Source organism: Nansenia antarctica (assembly GCF_963989245.1).
Source record: "Nansenia antarctica genome assembly, chromosome: 17".
Taxonomy (NCBI): Eukaryota; Metazoa; Chordata; class Actinopteri; order Argentiniformes; family Microstomatidae; genus Nansenia; species Nansenia antarctica.
In genome coordinates, this window is record NC_137687.1 from 15,936,339 (window position 1) to 15,953,859 (window position 17,521).

The 17,521-nt window shown below is 46.6% G+C and overlaps 1 protein-coding gene across 1 annotated transcript in view; it reads right to left on the reverse strand.

Moving 5' to 3' along the window:
- The window catches only part of axl (AXL receptor tyrosine kinase), a gene marked incomplete at both ends in the record, with an annotated part of 28,691 nt that extends 13,336 nt beyond the window's left edge, over positions 1–15,355 (reverse strand). Inside the window, 6 exons of the mRNA XM_080547337.1 lie at positions 4,944–5,145; positions 9,212–9,327; positions 9,446–9,526; positions 12,984–13,166; positions 13,738–13,838; positions 15,111–15,355. Coding sequence (XP_080403463.1) covers positions 4,944–5,145; positions 9,212–9,327; positions 9,446–9,526; positions 12,984–13,166; positions 13,738–13,838; positions 15,111–15,355 — 928 coding nt within the window. The remainder of the gene's footprint in view (positions 1–4,943; positions 5,146–9,211; positions 9,328–9,445; positions 9,527–12,983; positions 13,167–13,737; positions 13,839–15,110) is intronic.
- Positions 15,356–17,521: the final 2,166 nt, after the last annotated feature.

A 17,521-nucleotide genomic window follows, 5' to 3' on the forward strand; every position in this document is an offset into this window, starting at 1 on the left:
GGTACGAGTGTGTACGTAGCGCTATGTGGCAATGACTCACTTCCTGGTCCAAACATCTGGATGAGTAAGTGTATGACAGTGACAATGTCCTCAAGAAAATTAACACAGGAGATTCAATAGTCATGTTCTGGTTAAAAAAAAGAAAAGAAAATAAGAGATACGCTGTTAATACTTTTGTCTCAGTATGTGAATCATCTATCCATCAGCCATCATAAGAAAAAGAAAACTGCCAGCAATTGACACAATACCAAACAACTACTTTCAGTTCAGAACTATGTTAGCTAAGGAGCTGCAGTGGGAACACAATCTTTTGTCCATCATCAAATGTGAGGTGAGATTGTGTCCTGCTGTCATTTGCTGACTGGTAAATGTTATGCTTATCCACCCATAACTAAATGGTAGGACTGTCACAGCATCGCTAATCAGGTAAACATTGATAACAAAAAAATGGTTTACCCCATAAAACCTCTGCCTTGAACACTCCCAGACTTTGGCTACATTTATCTGTTGAAAAGTCCAAATGATTGTGAGATGTTCATTCATACAAACAAACAGACAAGTTAGTCTGTTGACCATATTGGTTGACTATTGTAACAGTCTCCTTTCTGGTCTTCTGAAGAAAGCTATTGGCCAGCTGCAATTAGTCCAAAATGCCGCAGTGAGAGTTTAAACTAAACAAGACAAAAAACCCATCTTTTTAATATTGCCTTTAAATGACTAAATAATTTTAATTATGATTATATAATGATTGGAGCACTTTGAGCTGCAACGTTTGCAGGAAAAGTGCTATACAAATATATATTTTGTATTATTATTATTATATACAAATGTAATACTTGATTATGTTGTATATACGGGATCCTGACTGTTCATTGGTTAATGCTACAAACTTACTAAGTGACACATACCTGTGATACCTGAACAGTCCAGTAGGTGGTGATCTTATGATGAAAATACGCCATGAAAACAGTTGACAGCCAAACGTAGTGCTGTTGTTCACGTCTACATCAACACTATTTTGGGTTTGGAGATATGGACCTCAATAGGCTACTATATTTCCGCAATATGCTAATAAATTAAATGTGTTTAAATTAGAAAATGATTTTAACAACCCTATTTCATTTACCATTTGCCAACTCTCTTTTTTCCGATCCATTCATCAATCACTTTTTACACCAGTGTTTTGTTTATTGACAAAACAGCAGTAGTCTCTTTGTAGCGCTTACTAGCAATGCTAGTGCAAGTCAATGCTAGTGCAACTCAAGGCTAGTGCAAGTCAATGCTAATGCAAGTCAATGCTAGTGCAAGTCTATGCTAGTGCAAGTCAATGCTAGTGCAAGTCAATGCTAGTGCAACTCAAGGCTAGTGCAAGTTAATGGGGTCCAAAGCTATCCCTCATGAAGTAACCCTCTATTCCTAGGGGACAAGTGGGAAAATAGCAAGATGCATGTTTTTGTTTTTTCAAAGCACCCCCATCCCTCCCTATTCCTGCTATTCCATCCCTCTCTTACTCCCACCATCTCTCTCTCTCTCTCTCTCTCTCTCTCTCTCTCTCTCTCTCTCTCTCTCTCTCTCTCTCTCTCTCTCTCTCTCTCTCTCTCTCTCTCTCTCTCTCTCTCTCTCTCTCTCTCTCTCTCTCTCTCTCTCTCTCTCTCTCTCTCTCTCTCTCTCTCTCTCTTCTCTCTCTCTCTCTCTCTCTCAATTTTTCCCACAGTGTCTGTCTGTATTTCATCCCTCTTTTTTTCTGGAAAGTAGAATCACAGGTCGTCTGGGGTCAAAGAGAAGGGAACACAGAGGAAGGAGGAGGGGGCTAGCATGAAAGAGGGAGAAAGAACGAGAGAAAGAAAGAGAGAAAGAATGAGAGAAAGAACAAGTTATGCTTGTTTGGAGATGCAGGAAATACATTCCTGGGTAGTATTTGTGAACTGCCTGAGAGGAACTGAGAGGAAGAGGGGAAACAGGGGGCAGAAGAAAGAGAGCACTGGGGTAGAGGGAGGGGTAGAGGGAGGTAGTACTGGGGTAGAGGGAGGGGTAGAGGAGGGGTAGAGGGAGGCAGTACTGGGGTAGAGGGAGGGGTAGAGGGAGGCAGTACTGGGGTAGAGGGAGGGGTAGAGGGAGGCAGTACTGGGGTAGAGGGAGGGGTAGAGGGAGGCAGTACTGGGGTAGAGGGAGGGATAGAGGGAGGGGTAGAGGGAGGGGTAGAGGGAGGGGTAGAGGGAGGTAGTACTGGGGTAGAGGGAGGTAGTACTGGGGTAGAGGGAGGTAGTACTGGGGTAGAGGGAGGTAGTACTGGGGTAGAGGGAGGTAGTACTGGGGTAGAGGGAGGCAGTACTGGGGTAGAGGGAGGGGTAGAGGGAGGGGTAGAGGAGGGGTAGAGGAGGGGGTAGCTGGGGGTAGAGGGAGGGGTAGAGGGAGGTAGTCCTGGGGTAGAGGGAGGGGTAGAGGGAGGTAGTCCTGGGGTAGAGGGAGGGGTAGAGGGAGGTAGTCCTGGGGTAGAGGGAGGTAGTACTGGGGTAGAGGGAGGGGTCTGCTGTGTTGGGAAGTAGAGGCCTCGACTTCCTTTACCCGCTCCTGTAGCTTGGAGATGATCTTCTCAGCGTGGTTGGTCAGGGTTGTTTCCATGGTTCCAGTTGGGTCTCCAGCTGATCTAATCGTTCGTTAGAGTTCTCCTCCGCTATACTGAGGTATCTTTAGCGTAGCCTCGAGAGAGGCCACTGTGAGGAGGCTCTCTGGGTTCTCGTCAACGACCATCGGCTTGTCCGCTAAGTCTTTATTTTTGCGCGATCGGCCAGCCATTGCGGAGAGCAATAAACAGGCTATTAAACTGGTGCAGTTTAGTGTAGGTTTTCATAGCAGAAAATAGAACAGTTTGCTCAAACAAACGGACAAAACGGGTTCTACTCCGCCATCTTGTTCACGCGATCCCTCTGCACCCCTCTCTTTCTCTTTCTCTCTTTCTCTCTCTCTATCTCTGTCTCCTTCCCACTAACGTGAGATATCTGTGACTTGATTCCTGCTCTTATCATCTCTCTTTTCCTCACCATTGACTTGTATTCAAATTGGGGAAAAATGCAAAGAGAAAGAAAGAATACAGTCTATAAATCTAGTTTTGATATTTGCCACAAAATTATATCATTTAAGATGATAAAAACTCCACTCCAGGACATACAAAACAAGAGAGTGAGAGCTGGGACAAATTAAGAACAGAAACATTCCTTCAAGACAAAAAGTCCAACGTGTCTCAAAACCACTTCTCTCTTCTCCATTACCATGCCCTTAATAACCAAGTTACTTCTCTCTTCTCCATTTGTTTATAATAAATGCTATTATGTAATAGCTGGCAGGAAAGCTATTAGCTTGAGAAATTACAATCTCTGTCTGTCTCTCTCTCTCTCTCTCTCTCTCTCTCTCTCTCTCTCTCTCTCTCTCTCTCTCTCTCTCTCTCTCTCTCTCTCTCTCTCTCTCTCACTCACACTTGATCTACTAATTCCCTCCCTTCTCTACCTCCGCAGTTTACAGGCATACTGTAGGGTCAGGCTCTCCTTATATGGGTCCATATGTGACAGGCTCAAGTCACAGGGGGCTCATGTCAGAATGGGGAGAAGTTTTGGACCCCAAAACAGTGGGGGTTAGGGTTAGGGTTCCTTGCATCTCTCAGTCCGTCTCTCTCAGTGTGTGTCAATATGAGGATGGAATATGAGGGAACTTTCTTGTAATTTTCTTATCCAGCCTGAGACTCTGCCCTGATGAGCATACAATTCCTGCCTGCCTGCTTGCCTCCCTGTCTGCTTGCCTGCCTGCCTGCCTGTCTGCCTGCCTTGACCTACTTAGAGAGAATGATACAGAGTACAGCCAGACTTCAGACTTCCTGATAGTTCAGCAAAGAGAGTGACACAGCAGTATCAGGAGCTAGCTCTAGAGGTTAGCTAGCAGGTTATCGTATCTAGCCAACACAGCTGCAGGTAGCTTGGACTTAGCTTGGAGCTGTGCCAAAGGTCAGAGGTTACTAAGACCCCACCCTGACCCATTCAGAATAAGGTGAGGGTTCCCACTTCAAACATCAAAATCAAATTCAAGCACCTTTCAAGGACTTTCAAGACTCAATTCCCTCAAATTCAAGGACCCAACACGGCATAGTTTGAGACAGAACTAGTTGACGAGCTAAGTAAAACATTTTTATTATTTATTTTTTTGGGAGAGAGAGGGGGGAATTCAAGGACTTTCAATGACCCATGTCTATTTTCAAAAACTTTTAAGACCTTGATTTTTTTTTCTCAAATTCACAAACTTTCAAGGATTTCAAGGACCCGTGGGAGCCCTGAAGGTATCCTGCAGACCCGTTCATGAGGGGAACGAACAAACATCCTCCCTGTGTCCCATACGGCGCTTCTCCACTACCGCACCGTACCAGAACCCGTGAGCCCGGTTGTTCTGCTTTCTCCACTGCCAACCGGGCCGTACCGGGCCGTAGTACCGTACTGATTTTAGCTACCCTTCCTGACTCGGAGCGAAAGGTACTATCCGTGCTAGGCTGTGTGTGACGTGTGACGCTGCAGACCGTTGATTGGTCAATGGTAAATGGTAAAGGGACTGACTTATATATAGCACCTTTATCCAAAGCACTTTACAACCCATTCACACACAAAGCGCTTTACAACCCATTCACACACACATTCACACACCAAGGCGGCAAGCTACCATGCAAGGCGCCGGCCGTCCCGCTCACTGGGAGCAATTTGGGGTTCAGTGTCTCGCCCAAGGACACTTCGACATGTGGCCAGCCGGGGCTCGAACCACCGATCTGCCAACCTTGCGATCATTAGACGGATGCTCTACCTCCTGCGCCACAGCCGCCCCGATGGAAATCGTCACAACATCGTCAACCCATGTTCATAAAGTTCACCGCTAACCGCCATTTAGAGAGCCATGTAGAGAGGTCTTACCTCCTTCGCTGGTGTGCAGCTCCACCCAGGGGCTCCAGGCCGACGCCCCCTGGCTGCTCTGGCAGGCCACCCTCACGGCGTAGGAGCTGTGGGGCTCCAGGTCTGAGATCAGGTGACTGGCCGGCGGGACGTGGATGTTCTGGTTGTGGATCAGGATGTAATCAGGCCCCGTACTGGAGAACTCCTCTTCTAAATGCTTGGCCTGGAACATTGAGATAACAAACAATCAGCTACATTAGAACAGAACAGGGTTCCCACAGCTTCTGAAACATCCGATTCAAGCACCTTTCAAGACTCAATTCCCTCAAATTCAAGGACCCAACACGGCATAGTTTGAGACAGATCTAGATGAGAATTTATATAATAGGAACTATCCTCTCACAGACAACAATTAAAAAGAGAGGCTTGAATGTGTGAACACTAGATGGTCTCTTGCCTTCTCTACCACAGCACAGCAAAACTATATATTGTAACATATTATGTGTAAAGTTAAGCAATACAGAGACTTATTTACTAGTTGACGAGCTAAGTACATTTTTTATATATATATATATATATATTATAAAAAAATTTAGAGAGAGAATTCAAGCACTTTCAATGACCCATGTCTATTTTCCAAAACTTTTAAGACCTTGATTTCTTTTTCTTAAATTCACAAACGTTCAACTATTTCAAGGACCCGTGGGAACCCTGTTAGAATCTCTAAAGTAATGCTTAAGTCAGAGCTGTTATCATGAGGATGATAAGGGTTTTGGATCTAAGAAATTATTCATATTGCACAATGAATGTAGATTTGATTTGCATAAGAAGTAACTTTCGGTTCATCCTTAAAGGGAAGCAATCTGTCACGCTTCCCCTTTCTGTACACGTCTTTAACCTCCTCTCTTCCCTTTCAGGTCAGGGTAGTGTGTGTGTGTGTGTGAGTGTGTGTGTGTGTGTGTGTGTGTGTGTGTGTGTGTGTGTGTGTGTGTGTGAGAGAGAGAGAGAGAGAGAGAGTGTGTGAGTCGGTGTGAGTGAATAAGTGAGTGAGTGAGCAAGAGGAAGAGAGAATATCTATTTGTACAGCAATGTGTGTGTGTGTGTGTGTGTGTGTGTGTGTGTGTGTGTGTGTGTGTGTGTGTGTGTGTGTGTGTGTCTGTGTGTGTGTGTGTGCGTGTGTGCGTGTGTGCGTGTGTGCGTGTGTGCGTGCGTACGTGCGTGCGTGCAACTTCTTCAACCCCTAAACCCTCCTCATCAGCAGTGCAGGACGTGAGCCAAGCTGTGTGAGGTGCAGAGGACATGCTGCCTCCGCAGAGCGCCTGCGGTAAAACACTATTAAACTGGAGGAACACAAGCAGAGAAACAGGCTCAGTTGTTTAGATCAGAAACCACATGAAAGCCTCCAGTCTGTCCTATTGTTCTCTACCATGTTACTCACTAACAACACTACAGCGCTGCACTACTGGAGATTAAAGGCCTGTGGGCCACAGCATAGTGGGCTTGTTGACAGATTGATAGCACGGCACTATACAGTAGAAAACACACAACATTATAGGGATAACAGAGGAGAGAGAGAATGGATGGAGGGTGGGTGGGTTGTACTGTTCCCCTCACTGTCCCACCTTCCAAACTCAAAGGCTTTGGAGACCGTGCTTTTTCACGACTCACCCTCACTCTCCACTATTAAATCCCACCTCAAAACCTACCTGTTCTCCCATGCATACAACCTCCCCTACCCCTAACCATCTCCCCTACCCTGCCCTCCCCCCCCTCCCCCCCTGGACATTACTGTGTTAATTGTTCCCTGTGCCTGTTCGTTAACTCTGTGTTCTATGTGCTCATGTTATCTGTTGCTTGTTGTTTCTGTGTTTTCTGTTTTTCCCATATTGTCAGCGTCTTTGAGCCCTGGAAAAGCGCTATATAAATACAATGAATTAGTAGTAGTAGTAGTATTATGTATGTCTACTCTACACAATCAGAAGAATTTGAGATGATGATTGTGTCGCTAACCCGGTTCAAAGGGAGTGACAAGAAGGGAGACAGGAAGTCAGGGGTACAGACAGAAGTAAGCCTAGTTTGTGGAGGAGCAGGTTGCCAGGTTGGCACTGTGTCAGTTACAATGGAATGTTCATGTTTTTTGTGTGTGTGTGTGTGTGTGTGTGTGTGTGTGTGTGTGTGTGTGTGTGTGTGTGCGTGTGTGTGTGTGTGTGCGTGCGCGTGAGTGAGTCAGTGAGTGAGGAGTCATGCCTGACTCAGTGAATCAGCATCTGCCCCGTAAACAAGCCTGGCTAATCTAATTCCACAGCTCAGTCCTGAGTCACACTTCAGAATTCCCCTCTCGTGTCTCGCGGTCCTCTCATTCTCGTCTAGTGCCCTTTTCCATTTTTCCGGGGCTGTCTTTCTCTATCTCACTCTATCTCTCACTCCCTCCCTCAATTTCGAGCTTTCTTTCTTTCTTTCTTTCTTCCTTTGTTCCTCTTTCTCTCTCTCTCTTTCTTTCTACAGTATATCTGTTCCATTACGGGTTTTTTTCTCTCTCTCGTTCTATACTTTATTTCTCTGTCTTTCAAGTACCAAAACGTCTTTCATTCTCTCTGTAAGCAGCTTTCTTCGTGTTTCTGTTCGCCACACAATGAGCCGTTAAATTCAAATTTCTCTCCCCATTTCTGCCATCGCTGGCCCCTTGGCTGTTCCCCCAGGGGGGGGGGGGGGGGGATAGGGGGATAGGGGTAGGAGCAGCGTGGGGTGCAGGCGGAGAGGGGGTGCAGCAGGGGGGGGGGGGGCTTTATTAGAACCAGACGTTTAGGGGTGGTGCCTTTTCTCTTTGCTACAGGAGAGAACGTTCCTCCGCTCCTACTCTCCTACTACAGTACGTGCTGCAACGGCCTCGGTATAACAGGACAGAGAGAGGGAGGGAGGGAGGGAGGGAGTGGTGCTACATGAGATTAGTACGAGAGGCCACTTTCCCAGAATGAAACCTAATCCACACTGCTTAAGTGAGGGAGGGGTTGGAGGACAAGTTAGAGGAAGAAAAGAGAAGAGAAGAGAGCTTCTTTCTTTCTCTTAAATCAGAGAGTTTGACAAGAAGGTAAAGGTCACAACACAACACAAACTATAGTGCCCTACTGACAGATGGAGTGAGGGGTGTGTTTATCAAACTTCTTCTTCAGCCAGTTGTGGCATTTAACTAGGACAGCCATGAGGGGTCATTTGACCCCCGTGAGTAAAGAAAAGTGTTATATCTTTGCGCTCGATCAAATTTCAGGACCCTCCTTCCATGACTTTTCCTAGATATGTGCGTTCTACCACCCAGTATCCTTACATTTTAAAAATCACATCAGGAGAAGCTAGTATAAAGCTATTTTGCAGTTTTTCTGTGTAGGAAGCAGGCCAATTTACAAGAGGGACCAACTATTGGTCGTTGTGTGTAAATAGCAGGTTAGCATTGTAAAGAGGGGGTTTTTGACCCCCGAGGCGGCTCTTTCAGTAGGTAAAAAGGCACGGCTGTTGTAGTGTTACATTTTCTTCCATGTCCTGTCTTACTGTACCTGGATGGTGCAGAGGGTTATGGGGTAGGCCCCTCCAAAGCCTGGCAGTTGATGCATTGAAGTTTTCTTCCCTGTCTTACTGTACCTTCTCACCTTTAAGGTTCTCCATAACCTAGCACCATCATGTCTCTCTGAACTCCTTCTTACTCACGCTCCCTCCCGTAGTCTCAGATCCTCCTCTGCCAACCAACTTGTCATCCCTTCTGCCCGCCTGACTACTATGGGATCTAGAGCCTTCAGCCATTCTGCTCCCCGCCTCTGGAACTCTCTGCCACCTAACACTCTGGAACTCTCTGCCACCTAACACTCTGGAACTCTCTGCCACCTAACACTCTGAAACTCTCTGCCACCTAACACTCTGGAACTCTCTGTCTCCTAACACTCTGGAACTCTCTGTCTCCTAACACTCTGGAACTCTCTGCCACCTAACACTCTGGAACTCTCTGCCACCTAACATACGTCATATTGACACTCTCTCCACTTTCAAATCCAGTCTTCAAACACACCTTTTCACAATGGCTTACTTGGTTTGATCTCCTGTATTTTGTTTGTTGTTCTATCTGACTTTGCTGTTTATCTCACTTTTCTTTGTTGATCTTATAATGATTTGATATGTGGCTTTAACTATGTCTTGTAAGGTGTCCTTGAGAGCCTTGAAAGGCGCCCATAAATAAAATGTATTATTATTATTATTATTATTATTATTATTATTATTATTATTATTATTATTATTATTATTACCTGGATGGTGCAGAGGGTGAGAGCGTAGGCCCCTCCGAAGCCAGGGAGCCAGGACAGACGCAGGCTGGAGTTGGTCACATCTACGGCCTTCAGCTTCTGAGGCGGGGAGGGAAGCACTGCACAGCGGGAGAGAAGAAGGAGGGTCGGGGGATACAGAGGTTTACAAACAGGCGTTATTCAGGTCAGTTCAGCATGTCTGGTTTTCGAAACCTTTCAGCTAACGCTAACACCTACCTGTCACAGTGCCGGAGCCTGAGGTGGCCACGCCTTTGCGGTTGTGGGCCTCACAGGAGAAGGTGCTGGTCCTGTTTAGACCTGAATCAGAATCAGAATCAGAATCAGAATCAGAATCAGAAGACTTTATTGCCATGACATGTAAACATGTTAGGAATTTGGTTTGGGACAGTGGAGCACGGTTTACAGCAGGACAGGTGCAAGACAGGACAAGACAGTGCAAACCAACATCATAGTGCAAGAGTCATAAGTCCAAAGCTCTCTGGGTGGGGGTGGAGGGAGGGTAGATAGATAGGGGTCAGGTCAGGGGGGCGGGGGGCAGCAGCATTTAGGAGCCGGATGGCTGTGGGGAAAGCACCACCTGGGTGGAGAAACCGGCCGACACAGAGGTGTGAGAACAGGACTACAGGCGTCATTCAGAAAGGGAATCCCAGTTTAGCAGTTCTAGTGTGAGGTGAGGAGGAGAGTTACGAATTCGGGACTCAGGATTTAGTTAAGACGACTGCCAGTGGCCCCTGGCCTGAGCTAGATTACTCTTCCTGCTAGAACTGGTGGATTGATGATTCACTTCCTTAGTCAAATGTATTGATTGTAAGGCGCTTTGGAATAAGGCGCTAAATGCCAAAAATGTAAATGGAAGATTCCAGAAGGCTATGCGATAGGGGCGGCAGGTAGCCTAGGGGTTAGAGAGGCTGGCTAGCAATCAGAAGGTCACTGGTTTGATCCCCGCCTCAGGAGGGAGCTGCGTGTGAGCTGGTGACAGGAGGGTTGTTGGCATCATACCTAAGGTGCCTACCACTGCTGTTGAGCCCTTGAGCAAGGCATTTAACCCCTCATTGCTCCAGGGGCGCTGACTATGGCTGACCCTGTGTGCTTAGAGCAAAAAATACATTTTGTTGTACTCTGTGTAACGACAAAAATGGTGAATCTAATTTAATATCAATCAAAAGTGATCAATCAAACACGTTTAAAAACCTCCCAGAGAGGAGAAAAATATAGAAAGAAAAAAACTCCCTGGGAGGAAGAGACATTGAGAGGAACCAGACTCCAGGGGAGAACCCATCCTCTGGTGATGAAAGGAGATGTTGTGTAAACAACAAAGTTACCACATACTAGTGTTGATACCAGAGTGCATCTGAGTGAGACCGGGCCTAGCTGGGAACAGGAAACGGTCAAGCTGATGTGAAACGTGAATCAGGTCTGGAAAGAGCTGACCTGCACACTCCTGTTTCTGCTTTCTGCTTTTTGAGGGTATTCACACTTACCAGAGAGACACACACACACACACACACACACACACACACACACACACACACAGAGAACGAGACACGTGACCCTCAACCACATAAACATGATCTGAAGTCACTGCCACACACACACACACACATGCACGGAACACACTGTGAAGTACACAATGTGCTGCGTTGTGCTGGCCGTTGCGCGACCATGCCTCCATTGTGTGGTGGCCGGAAAAAGGACAGGAGGGGACTCAAGCCATGTGAGAGGGAGGGAGGGAGGGAGGGAGGGAGGGATGGGGGCTGACCACTGCCTCTGAGGGTGAATGAACCGGACATCTGAACACCACACGGTTGCGCCACTTTATTCCTTCCTTCCTTCTCTAATATCTCTGATATCTCTTCATCAGCAAACTGAACACCCCCCCCCCCCCATGAGTCCTCCTGGTCCCCCCCCCCCCCCCCCCCCCCCCCCCATGACATGTCTATAACCTCCTGTCCTGGCACAACCTTGCTGAAGGGTGTTGTTGTTATGAGAAGTGAACACGCCACTTGCTTCTTTCACATTTGAAGCACAACAGAAGAGTATTAGATTGTATAGTATAGATTAGATAGTATTAGATTGTCTGTCTATCTACTATGCAAGTAAATGGAATTGTTTGATCTGATGGGAGTTCTGGAAACATGATCCTACATTCTATGTTAGTCAAGACGATCTACACTACCGAGTACACTACCATTCATTAGCGAACGCCTACTTCGCCCATGCTTTGGACTGGCCCGAGCAGAAAACGATGCATCAACTAGATTAATAATAATTTATCTTTTTAGTTTTTTGGGGTGAAAACAGTAAAGTAAAGCGAAACAACTTCTACAGCCATGTGTCTGCCTATGCACATGTTCTTATCTAAGGTTTGACTTTATTACCATTACTGGAACCAGAGCGCCACAGAAATGTTCTCTGTGGGGGAGTTTGGGTGGGGTTACTGTGGACTGGGGTGGGACTCTCTGCTGTGGCTCCTTGTGGGCTGTACTGTGCCATACCTCTTTATGGACCTTTATGAATGAATATTTGTTTTTGTGGCGGGTCAAACAGACCCAGGGTTTAACCAGAGCAGCTGTCCAATTCCGAGGCTGTGAGTGTACGGAGGTACAGGCTGTTGGTCAGCACAGCAAACCTGCTCTGGTGAATCACCCCCCCTCCCCCCCCCCACACACCTCTCTGTACCCTCAGTGACTCAGCCTCTTCAGCCAGTCATCCCTACAGCTGGACTTAACTAACACACACCAAATATCTGTCAGGCCAGTGTGGTTTGCCTTCAAACGGCAACAGTTGTTGCCTCCTCCACTCCTCCCTCTCTCCTTTATCTTCCTCAATCATCCCCCCCTCCCCTTTTCTCTGCCCCTCTCTTTTCCCGTATTTCCTTCTTTTCCCCACAGCTCTCTCTCTCTCTCTCTCTCTCTGTCTCTCTCTCTCTCCCTCTCTCTCTCTCCCTCTCTCTCTCTCCCTCTCTGTCTCTCTCTCTCTCTCTGTCTCTCTCTCTCTCTGTCTCTCTCTCTCTCTCTCTCTCTCTCCCTCTCTCTCTATCTCTCTCTCTCTGTCTCTCTCTCTCTCTCTCTCTCTCTCTCTCTCTCTCTCTCTCTCTCACCCTCTCTCTCACCAACAACAAACACACATCCGTAGGGCAGCTCTGCACTGGAGCCCTCCACTGGCACTATGCCATGCAGCCTTCACACGCTGATGAGGCTGTGTGTGTGTGTGTGTGTGTGTGTGTGTGTGTGTGTGTGTGTGTGTGTGTGTGTGTGCGTGCGTGACACAAACATCAACAAAAACAAACAAAACAAACAACAAAACAACAAACTAACCAACTTCTACAAGTATAGAAATTATTCTTAAGTCATTTAGAAAACAATTACTGATTAATTTGTGATTGTCTGAGTGTGTAAGGGTGAGTTGAAGTTGAGTGTTATGATGGTTGGCTACATGATGGTGGGTGTAAACAGACTACACTTATATAGACTGACTTATATAGCGCCTTTATCCAAAGCGCTTTACAACGGCCTCTCATTCACCCATTCACACACACACATTCACACACCAATGGCGGCAAGCTACCATGCAAGGCGCCGGCCCGCTCACTGGGGGCAATTTGGGGTTCAGTGTCTTGCCCAAGGACACCTCGACATGTGGCAGGCCGGGGCTCGTACCGCTGATCTGCCAACCTTGCGATCATTAGATTAGATCATTAGACGGCAGCTCTACCTCCTGAGCCACAGCCGCCCAGTTGGGTGTGTGTCCATACCTGTTATGTTGAGCGTAGAGGGGGACAGGGCCACCGGGTCAGTCAGGGTGTTGAGCGGGGCTCCGTCCTGCAGCCAGATGACGTGTACTGGTTCTGGAGGGCCGTGGGCCACACAGTGCAGGCTGAGGGAGACGTTAGCCACCACTGACATGTGCTGCGGCTCCACAGAGAAGTGAGGCAGACCTGAGACAGAGACCAGGAGATTCACTTAACAACAACTGCAGTGTTACAACTTAATGCACTTAACCACTGTCCACGTCTTGTTGTTGTTTTTTTCTGTCCACATGATATCTTGAGGCTTTTCACATTGCGACATTGAGAAATATGTGTGTGTGTGTGTGTGTGTGTGTGTGTGTGTGTGTGTGTGTGTGTGTGTGTGTGCACGTGCGTGTGTGCGTGTGTACATCTGTCTGTCTGTGTGTGTGTGTGTGTGTGCACGTGCGTGTGTGCGTGTGTACATCTGTCTGTCTGTGTGTGTGTGTGTGTGTGTGTGTGTGTGTGTGTGTGTGTGTGTGTGTGTGTGTGTGTGTGTGGGGGGCACTGCCCACGTCTTGTTGTTGTTTTTTTCTGTCCAGATGATATCTTGAGGCTTTTCACACTACGACATTGAGAAATATGTGTGTGTGTGTGTGTGTGTGTGTGTGTGTGTGTGTGTGTGTGTGTGTGTGCGTGTGTGTGTGTGTGTGTGTGTGCATGTGTGTGTGTGCGTGCATGTGTGCGTGCGTGTGTGTGTGTGTCACTGTGACCCACTCACCTTCCAGCTGGATGTGCCCCCCCACAGAGAGCGTCTCCTGGCCCTCGGAGATCACAGCACAGTGGTAGGAGCCCATGTCAGACAGCTGCACCTTTTCAATCCTGGACGCACAGACAGGCATGATTTAAAACAGGTTTTTAATAGTGGTGGGACGCGATTTTTAAAAATTATCTAATTAATTAGAGGCTTTGTAATTAATTAATCGAAATGAATCGCATTTTAATCGCATATCAATATTTGACACGAGAAGCAACATTTTTCAATTCAAATGGATTTGGTAGACGAGTGAATCAATGAATAGATGTATACATAACTTTAAAGCAGCAAAATCCTGTTTATTTTAGTTACACAGACCAACAGATCACACAATGTACCTAACCTAATGTTACAATAACCCTCCCCACCCTCCCCTCCCCACCCAAATATCCTTGGTCAAAATAATAAACAGACCAACAGATCACATGATGTACCTAACCTAATGTTAAAGTCCCAGCCCTAGTTTTTAACTAATTCTGCATGCAGCGCAAATGAGTAATATCAGACAAGGGAGCAAAAAAGCCAGTCAAAAGAGACTAACAGCCCAGTCAGAACAGACACATACAGACAGATACAGACACATAGAGACAGATACAGACACAGAGAGACAGACACAGACACATAGAGACAGACACAGACAGTCAGAACAGACACATACAGACAGATACAGACACATAGAGACAGATACAGACACAGAGAGACAGACACAGACACATAGAGACAGACACAGACAGTCAGAACAGACACAGAGAGACAGATACAGACAGTCAGAACAGACACAGAGAGACAGATACAGACAGACAGACAGACAGACAGGTCCGCATGTCAGCAACCAATCAAAATGTTCAAACACTTTTGAAACACGGAACTACGTTCCAACGTTGTTGAGAATCACAACACAAACTCGCTAGTCAAGCCAAAATACTGCAACAACGCAATGGATTGGGTGAGTAATCCCCACTGCTACCTAGTTAACTAGAACACTACTTTACATTGTTAGCAGGCTGGGTAGTTGATGGGTACCTACAGCCAATCAGGTACCTACAGCCAATCAGAACAGAGACAGATGGGTACCTACAGCCAATCAGAACAGAGACAGATGTACCTACAGCCAATCAGAACAGAGACAGGTGGGTACCTACAGCCAATCAGAACAGAGACAGATGGGTACCTACAGCCAATCAGAACAGAGACAGATGGGTACCTACAGCCAATCAGAACAGAGACAGATGTACCTACAGCCAATCAGAACAGAGACAGATGGGTACCTACAGCCAATCAGAACAGAGACAGATGTACCTACAGCCAATCAGAACAGAGACAGATGGGTACCCTACCTGAGTGTGCTGATGACCATCCAGGTGTCCATGCTGACAGGCACCTGCACCTGGTTGGTGTCTGCGTACTCCAGGGCTCGGCCCTCCCGCTGCCACACCACGTCGGGGGGGTCGTCCTCCTGGCTGTCGCGGCCCTGGAGGGTGCAGTGCAGCGCCACAGGCTTGCCCAGGGACGAGGTCACGTTGCTGGGGCTCCGGACGAACCTCAGCTTCCTCCCTGGAGGAAGGGAGAACGTAGCGGACATGATGAGCTTTCTACAGTATGTCAACACTTTAACACTAGAACAGACAGCCGTGCCCTTTTTTACCTACTAAAAAAGCCGCCTCGCCTCTTTACAATGCTAAGCTGCTATTTGCACACAACGACCACTAGTTGGTGCGTCTTGTACATTCGCCTGCTTCCTACACAGAAAAAACTGCAAAATAGCTTTATATTAGCTTATCCATGTGATTTTGAACATGTAAGGATACTGGGTGGTAGAACGCACATATCTAGGAAAGATTGGCATTGTACACATTTTTTTTTTAACACAGCATTCACAACTAGGGTAGATTGAAAAGAAAGGCTGTCGTTTTCTTCTCATTTCTATGTGATCGTGGTGAAAAGAGGTTCTGCTCTATCTAATCTGACAGCGCTACTACTCTCGAGCAGTGTTGCAAATGCTTTGATATGTCTTTCTTTGCTGTCCTGTGGGGAGACAAGACTTTGGCCTTGGTAAGAAGTGATAACGGTAGTTAACTCAGTGTGCTGTGTCTGCAGGGTGTCTGCAGGGTTAGTCCAGCCGATGCACGGCCCTGCCTGATAGAAGAGCTGATCGGACACAGAGAGCTGATACCGGGACAATGGCTCCTTGTAAGAGGAGGGTTGGTTGTAATATGGCACCAACAGTGTGAGAACAGAGGGAGCTACTGAACACAAAACAACCACAACACATTCAGACCTCCTCAACGCCCACTAACAGGACAGATAGGTTCGCTGCTCCCTGGCCAAGGCGTCTGCAAATCTGTTCCCTGTCTATTATTATTATTATTATTGTGAATCCTTTATTTAGACCAGGGTAGTCATATTGAGACAGTAGCCTCTTTTTCAAATGAGCCCTGGCCAAGAAAAGCAACACTTAACAACAAACAAGCAACAGAAACAGTGAGCAGATAGGCTATAAAAGATAACCTAGGCACATTTGCATGTATGATTCAAAGTCTCTGTAACACACAGTTTAAAGTCAGAGAGTGGAATGAACATGCTAAGTTCAAACTTTTTCTGAAGTACATTCCAAGTTGAAGGAGCATTGTAACAGAATGCAGTTTTACCAAATTCAGATCTGACTTTCGGCACATTTTAAACTAAAAGGCTGTGAGGTTCATAAATATGATGAGCATAAATCGCATCCCATTTTCTCTCCTAATATTCACTCTTTCTCTTTAGAATGAATACCACACATGGATGTTTTTCAATTCAGGTTTTCAATGATGAAATACCTTCTTAAATGTAAACATTGTGTTAGCTTCATTGTCCTGTGAACAGAATGTAGGCTAACACATATCCTCCAGCTCAGTCCTGACGTAAACTCACCTCTTCAAAATAGTTTCTCAAACGTGCATGTCCACATGCCAACCTAGTCTGTGTCATGACCGACCTCAGGCCTCTAACCTCTATCCACTAACCTCAAACCTAGAACCTCTATCCACTAACCTCAAACCTAGAACCTCTATCCACTAACCTCATCATCATTATTATTATTATTATTATTATTATTAATAATAAATCATTCTTCCATCTTTTAGCTGGACTTCTTTTAGAAACCTGCCCAGTCGTGTCCTTTACATCATTTGAAGAAAATGTGGCATACCTCTCTCTTATACATATAGAAGTATATCTCTACATAATGTGTGTGTGTGTGTGTGTGTGGGGGGGGGGGTGTGTGTGTGTGTGGGGGGGGTGGTGTGTGTGTGTGTGTGTGTGTGTGTGTGTGTGTGTGTGTGTGTGTGTGTGTGTGTGTGTGTGTACGCGTGCGTGTGTAAGTGTGCGTGCGTGTGGGTGGTCATGTCTTCAGTGATTTTCCCGTGACTTCACTTCTAACTGGTCTATCTCCTTTCTTTCATTCCTCTGTTCTCCCTCCTCTTTATCTCATCTCGTTCACCCCATCTCTCCTCCCTCCCATCCATCCATCCTCTCCTTCACAGCCCCGCCTCAGATGTTGGATGTCAGGGGACAATAACATACTGCAAATATATTACATAAAACATACATTTCTCCCTCTCCCACTCCCTTTATCTCTCCTCTCTTCATGTCACATAACTCAAGTTCTCTCAGCCTCTCCCTCCCCCCGTCCTTTTACCCTTCTTTTCATACCATTCTTCTGGATTCATCCCTGCCCGTTATGCCTCCTCCCCTCCTCCTGCCCTCCTGC